Source organism: Sardina pilchardus, chromosome 6, assembly GCF_963854185.1.
Source record: "Sardina pilchardus chromosome 6, fSarPil1.1, whole genome shotgun sequence".
Taxonomy (NCBI): Eukaryota; Metazoa; Chordata; class Actinopteri; order Clupeiformes; family Clupeidae; genus Sardina; species Sardina pilchardus.
The window spans coordinates 10762963-10770462 of NC_084999.1; the positions used below are offsets into that span (position 1 = coordinate 10762963).

The 7500-nt window shown below is 41.3% G+C and overlaps 2 protein-coding genes across 4 annotated transcripts in view; both read left to right on the forward strand.

Moving 5' to 3' along the window:
* Positions 1–7500, forward strand: part of LOC134082573 (myelin basic protein-like) — a 50733-nt gene that overhangs the window by 24763 nt on the left and 18470 nt on the right. The window lies entirely within an intron of this gene.
* Positions 57–5938, forward strand: LOC134082038 (G2/M phase-specific E3 ubiquitin-protein ligase-like). 2 transcript variants are annotated; one of them, XM_062537667.1, is made up of 11 exons: positions 57–311; positions 830–1008; positions 1697–1910; positions 2184–2259; positions 2677–2829; positions 2981–3080; positions 3238–3400; positions 3827–3933; positions 4034–4178; positions 4505–4631; positions 5437–5938. In XM_062537667.1, exons 1-11 carry the CDS (start codon positions 282–284, stop codon positions 5718–5720), a joined length of 1578 nt encoding a protein of 525 aa, XP_062393651.1. In that variant the 5' UTR covers positions 57–281; the 3' UTR covers positions 5721–5938. The 2 variants fall into 2 exon arrangements, with proteins under 2 accessions (XP_062393651.1, XP_062393652.1); XM_062537668.1 differs by lacking the exon at positions 830–1008.

The following is a 7500-nucleotide window of genomic DNA, read 5'->3' on the forward strand; positions in this document are numbered from 1 at the left end:
GTGTTGCAACGCATTCTTAACGTTAGCCTATCATGCCAGCAATATGCACTCTTAGCCTAGCTTTTCCTAATTGTGCTGTAGCTTGAATATTGATCCTTTTGTAAGTCTTTGGATAAAAGCCTAACAGCTAAATGTAAATGTAATGTTATCTCGAGACGTCGGTGTTTGCTTGATTTGCCTTGCTAATGTTATGTGCTCCCCGCTAATTAAATGTTATTCGTTCCTCTTTAGCAATCCTAGCAACTGCTTAGCATGCTAGCAACTCCTAAGCGCGGTGAAATATGTCGACTGGCGACACACCTCAGCAATCAGTAAGCACTTGACTTTATTCTCTTTGAAATAATTGAATAATTGTGTCTCAGAATTACGTTTTGTCGTTGTAAGAACATTCTAGTCTGTGGTAAGAACCATAGATATATATATACGTTTACAATACAGTTCTAGCGATTTAAACATGTATATTAGCGCCTGTTAACCAATCAACTAGAATAGAATAGAATAGAATAGAATTTATCCTTTTTTGATCCCGTGAGGGAAATTCAGTCTCTGCATTTAACCCAATTTAACCGAATTAGTGAACACACACAGCACACAGTGGACACACAGTGAATCACACACTAAAATGTGCTGCCCTGGACCTTGAAAAAAAGTATGTTCCACTAATTTGCCGATGGTAGATTTATCCTGTAGGGTATTAGGATCAATGGAAACTATGAACCATTACTATTGCAATTCGTTTTATGTTTGGACCTTTTTTTGTGCTAAATTGGCTGGCCTATTGTAGTAGGTGTCTTTTTGCAGTTCTAACTTAAAACTGAAATCTATGTAGGGCCATGGAACTATAGAGTCAGCGGTCAGGAACCTGGTCGATTTGCTGCTGCTCAACACCCAGAATAGTTCAGTTCAGTCTGCCTCTTCCCCCACTTCACATCCACCTGCCCCCTCTGCTCCACATTCACCTGCCCCCTCGTCTTCTCGAAACTTTAGTGTTCAAGAAGAAATGTCAAGGTTTGTTATTTAGACACATATTTTATTTTATTGCATTAGAAAAGAGTAAATGCAGGCTACACTGTACATGTTCTTTGGCATGGTCTATCTGCTCAGTTATGTACACTGCTCAAACAAAGGGAACACTGGTTCACTCCAGAATGGCATACCAATACTTTCCATTGCTAAAAAGATGTGTCTCACTGCAGTCTCAAGAGCACGGAAGAGATTCCAGGTGGAGTTGGACTACCATGTGCAACCTTTGTAGGCTCTAGATACTGGCTTATGCTACCGGTAGTAACACTGACCCTATCCAAATGCAAAACTAGTGAAAAATCAGCCAAGAAGGATGAAGATGGAAAAATTACCAGTTGCCACCACCTGTAAAGCCATTCCTGTTTTGGGGGTCGTCTCACAGTTGGCCCTCTAGTACACATGTAGCACATTTCGTTGACATCAAAGCAGATTAACCTGATTCACAACCACCTCTGTTACATAACTGGCCAGATGAATATCCCACAAGTGTGATTGACTTGATGCTATACTCCTATGAACCAGTGTTCCCTTTATTTTATTGAGCCGTGTATTTTAATTGATTAACCTTCAGACAGGATATTAGTTTTAAATTGCATTTGGAAGTCAAATAGGCTACATTTTAATATCTGATTGACATTACACTCATGAAGTTACTTTGTTCTATAATCAATAGATCCTTTCCTGGCTTTTTCAAACTTGGTGGAAAACGTGGGAAAAAAAGATTTTTTGCTGCCTCTACGCAAAAATCAAAAACGGTAGCACTGAATTTCTACCTGTTGCCAAAAAATACCACCCTCACCCCATTGCCTGCCGAGGAGCTAGAATTGCTTCAGGCAGGCATGGGGAGAAAGAGTGTTTCGATGCCAGAGACTGGTGACCATTCAGAGGTACAGTTTACACATTTTTTTGTTGTGCACATCATTTAAAAACTCTCTCTCTCTCTCTCTCTCTCTCTCTCTCTCTCTCTCTCTCGTGCTCTCTCTCTCTCTCTCTCTCTCTCTCTCTCCCTCTCTCCCTCTCTCTCAACAAAAACTCACAGTAGCAGTAGGAGGAATAACTGTACTGTACTTTTGATGTTGGCTTGTTTTTTTTGGATAAGCGTCTGCTAAATGCATAAATGTAAATGTAAAGAATCTCTCTCTTGCACTCTTTTAACCAAGATTACGCAAGTCTTGACTGACACGTTTCCAAAAATGGAGAATCTTGCCGGCGGATGGCTCCTACACAAAGCCTCAGGTTTGTAGGGTCAAGATGGTGTTGTTGACATTTATGTTGATGCTCTCCCATAGGTTTATATAGAGGCTGCATCCAAACACTAATATGGGCCTATGTTAAAGTAACATGCCACCATTTAACCACATATTGAAATGTTTTATGTAAGGGATAATGTATAGAACGCCGGTCATTATAATGCTGCGCGTCGGGGTTCTGTTCATCCTGTCGGGAATTATTTTCCGATAATGACCGGTGCTCTATACATTATCCAGCTTATTATACAGCTACTTGCCAAAACGAGAAAAGAAACTTAACTCAATTTGTCTTTAGCAATGACTTGGCTACCGTTTTCGTGGTTTCCGCTAGAACTAGCAAAATAAATAGTTAGCAGTTTTCCCCCCGTACAGTCTGTAAGCATTTTTTTTTTTCCTCACTAAGGTGGCAGTGGCCGACGCAAACTTACTGTTATACCGCCAGAAGCGGAAGGATACTCTGTAAAAGCTCTTCGAGCTGTCTCTACAGGTGGGAAAGCAATACTTTTCATAGTCCCATTGCAGGAGAGATTGGATACTTCACCTTTGTTCCTGACAGGTGAGTTTTTTTTAACAGCTTGTCCAGATGAAAGAAAACCAGTTCTGGATTCTGTTAGGACTCCTGAATGTTGTTCAATATCAGAGTTAACATGGTATTAAACCCAGAATTTGTATTCTTCCACATAATGGTAATTACTGTTTTCTTTTAGACATGATTGTAGCCATTAAATCAAGGTTCTTTGAAGGCCCTGGGAGCCAGGGTAAAAACCCAAAGTACTCTGTGACAGACCTTGACAATGAAAACTTCAGGTTGGTGTCGCATTACAGTATGAGTATAAGTTTAGCTTGTTATGGACATGTCACCTACAGGTTCAGGTGTCCTCGAGCAAGGTGCTCATCCCAAAAAGAGTAAAGTTTGTCTTTTATGTGTGTGCTTTTTGAAAAACGTTTTCTACGTTGCTCACAGAACTGTTGGTGAGGTAATAGCAGTGAGCCTAGCTCAAGGTGGCCCACCCCCTGCTTTTTTCAAAGAATGGTGTTACAACTTCCTTTGCAATGGTGAGGTGGATTTGAGGACACTTTCTCAAGAGGATGTTACGGATCTAGAATCCTGCCAGCTTATCAACAATGTAAGCATTCTATGTGACTTTGTGGACTGAATTAGATTTGCTTTAGCACCAATTCTTTTCAGTTTTTTCCCCCTTTCTAGTAACATTGCCCACCTACCTGTGAATTAAGTCCTGCTACTTACTTTCAAAACCCTTTACTATCTCTTCACATGTTAACCCCTCACCCCTTACACTCTATCAGATCCTCTACTCCTCTGTGTCCCCTGCCTCAAACTCTGCCTTGGGTGTGGAAATCCCCCCCCCTGTCTTTGTGTGACTGCTTGTCAGTTACTCAGTTGAAATCTCCCTGTTTCAGGAACATATCTCCACCTCCACTACATTTCAGCATATCCCTTATTACTGTAAATGTCTGTTTTTGTACTTAGTTGTTTTATGAATGGCGCTATACAAATGTAGTCCATAATTATTATTTGAACCTTCTTTTAGGTTGAAAACTCAACAGATCCTGAGTCTCTGATGGTTTTGATCGATGACATTGTAAACTGTGGTTACTCAAGCCAGATCAAGCTGGACAACAAAAAAAGCATAATTCGGTTAGGTTTTTTAGGATTTCAAATTAAATTCCAAATATTTCCCATGAAAAATGGTTCCTTTTAAACGGTATTGTATGTCTTTTTTTGTGCTTCTCTTAAGAGCGGTAGTGCTGCATTCCACCACGAGATTAATTCCAATGCTGCAGCAGGTGCGAAAGGGGCTGGAGCTGTATGGTCTGTTGGACCAGATGGCTGCCCACCCAGAAGCTTGCTATTCACTCTTTGTACCTGGGAAAATTGAAAAGGTAACAAGTTTACAAGCCATTTACCTTGTTCTGTTTTTAATACTTCTTGGTCTTTTGACCATGTTTGGATTAGTTTGGATTGGAGTTTGTATAGGTGTTCGAATTTTGTGACTATCCCAAACACATCATGAGATATGAGCCAAAACACACATGTTGCTAAGTAACTATGCTGCTGATTTGCCATTTCAGCCTAGATTGTATAAAATCGTCTCATTCTCTTATACACAGCACTCAGAAGCCTTGAACAGGGCTATGGATTAAATAACACATTCATCATCCCTTCTATGACACTTTTTTTTTACTAAATCTATCTTCACTCTTTACAGCCTGATGCTGATTTCATAATGATGCACTGCAAGGCAGAATACAGTGAGAAGGGAACTGCTGAAGAAAGGGCAGAGAGGAGGATAATGGCCTTTTTCCAAGACTTTTTGGAGGAATTGGAGATGTCAGGTACTTTGTGCAGACACTGGTCTTCATTTAAATCGTTCTAATTTCCCGCCTTCCTTGATGACAGCTTCTAGCTGTCAAAATTAACAAGGTTCAGCTGGACGTCACTGTGGCTCGAGATCACTAATGATCTCTTTTGGACGTATAATGCACCTTCATGTCGTAAATTCTAGGGGGAGGCCATTAAAACGAGCATATATAGGGGCGTGATATTTAAATCACGCTTGTTTCCAGCCGGCACATTTATCAACACACGTTTATTCTTACGCTGGAAATGGAGTGATATAAAGGTTTTATGAATCACACGTGAGCCCCGTCGTAAGACGATTTCTGCGCTCAGATGTACGCTGGTTTCTACGCTCGGTTGATAAATGAGGGCCAATGTATTTGAGTCAAGTATGAGGTCTCTATACAGGCTGACACCTACAGTACTTAAGAAAAAGACCAGTGTATACCAAAAAGATACAAATACAACAAGCCAAGACAGTGGGAAGACTCGTCACTTACATTTTTATCTGGTATCGCACATTCATACAGCAAACATTCAAATTACTTATCCAATTTATAAGCTAGATCATCAGTAGCCTACTGCATTAGTCACTTTTGTTTAACAGTGTGTTGCTAGAGGAAGAAGCGTCTTGTTTTTAACCAACAGAATTATTAACTTAAGCGCAAATGGTTGGATAATATACAGGAATTTTATAAAAAAAACAGTTTCTCTCTGTGTGTGTGTGTGTGTGTGTGTGTGTGTGTGTGTGTGTGAGAGAGAGGGAGAGAAATTTGAAATGTTGTGATTTGTTCATCACAGATGTGAAAGAAGAAGAGGTTCTAACAGTGGAGCATGTGTTGAAGTCGATAACTGGTCAAGCCCACATCCCTATCCTCCCAGATGAGAAGAGACATTTCAAGATTACTGTGAAGTTCAACCATGAATGCATTGAGCAACTAGGACCACACTCCGTGTGTTACCCAACTGTGAGCGCATGTTCTCAAACAGTGACCTTCCCAATACAGCATCTGGACACTCTCAATGATTTTACAAGAATCATGAGTGAAGCTGTTCGCTATGGTGGTGGATTTCACAGAGTCTAACAACCAGTTGTTTTTCATTTTCTTAAAAGGGCCACTTCACCAGTCATGTTTTTGAATGGGAGTGTGTGAGTGGAGTGAGTGGAGTGAGTGAGGTGAGTGGACTGAGTGGACTGAGTGGAGTGAGTGAGGTGAGTGGAGTGAGTGGACTGAGTGGAGTGAGTGAGGTGAGTGGAGTGAGGTGAGTGGACTGAGTGGACTGACTGAGTGAGGTGAGTGGAGTGAGTGAGGTGAGTGGAGTGAGTGAGGTGAGTGGAGTGAGTGAGGTGAGTGGAGTGAGTGAGGTGAGTGAGGTGAGTGGACTGAGTGGACTGAGTGGAGTGAGTGAGGTGAGTGGAGTGAGTGAGGTGAGTGGAGTGAGTGAGGTGAGTGGAGTGAGTGAGGTGAGTGGAGTGAGTGGAGTGAGTGAGGTGAGTGGGGTGAGTGAGGTGAGTGAGGTGAGTGGAGTGAGTGGAGTGAGTGAGGTGAGTGGAGTGAGTGAGGTGAGTGGAGTGAGTGGACTGAGTGAGGTGAGTGGACTGAGTGAGGTGAGTGGAGTGAGTGAGGTGAGTGGACTGAGTGAGTGATGGTTTGACACAAAGTTCAAGAATTGTGAGTGAGTGTTGGTTTGACACAAAGTTCAAGAATTGTGTGTGTGGACTGTTAGTGTTGGTTTGACACAAAGTTCAAGAATTGTATGTACAAGGCACGACCATTTGATTGACATTGTTGTAATGGATTAACTGTTCTCCAAAGCTCCTCCAGAGCATTGTCATTCAACGGACACATAATTTCAGGAACCACAATGGTGCCGTTGCGATCCTCCTCCAGAATAAAATTTTCAGTAAAATTTTCCCAGTTGATGCCTGGTTGTTGAATGTTCTGTAAATTAATTAAATGAATTACTGAGATCCAGGGTGAAATAATCCATATCAATGTTGCAAATTTGTAAATGATTAAGTAAGGGATAATCAACGACGCGCCGTGCGTTTATAGGAAAATAATGCACGTTCGAAGTGGTAATAAGGTCCCGACGCCGCATTATTTTCCTATAAACGCACGGCGCGTCGTTGATTATCCCTCTTATACCACTGCTACTATCACTTTGGTTTATACCGCCAACAACGTTGTTGTTTTTACCGTTACATTCACATTGGCGAATTAATATTCAAGTGTAATAAGCCCAAAAGTAGGGAAGTACTTCATAGCCGTGCGGTATATAGAAAAATAATGCACGTTCCAAACACTGTCGTTAATTAAACTATACGCTATATAAACTATAACTATTAAACTATAAAATACTTACCGATAATGTATTTGAGTATGATGTAGTCAAAGATGCACTAGAAAGAAAGTTAGCTGCTGAATGAATCGCGTTTGGGTTTATTGTCCAATGTCCACTTTCACAAAGGGCTTCGTCGACGGAAGAGCTACTCTGATTGGTCAGGTTGGATGTCAATCAATTTCGGGCGAATCTTCTGATTGGTTGGCAATTGACCCTTCCAGAAGTCCCGCCCTCCATAGTTACTGTTGCTACGCCTGTCAAACTTTCGCACCTTGCCCGTCTATTACAATGGAGGAGACACGGGATTTTTTAAACAAATGTAATTTACAAAGACATCGCACCACACTGAAAACTCATATTTGGTCACTAGCGAGCTACATCTGTCCTCTGTCAACTACAGTTGCATTTTCAGCTCTGAACAAAACCGTTCATGAGTTATTTAAGCAAAAGTCGAAGGTACGCGTTGTTTTCGATGGTTCCTCCAGGCTAGTACGAATGAAACGGACGGGGGACAAAACT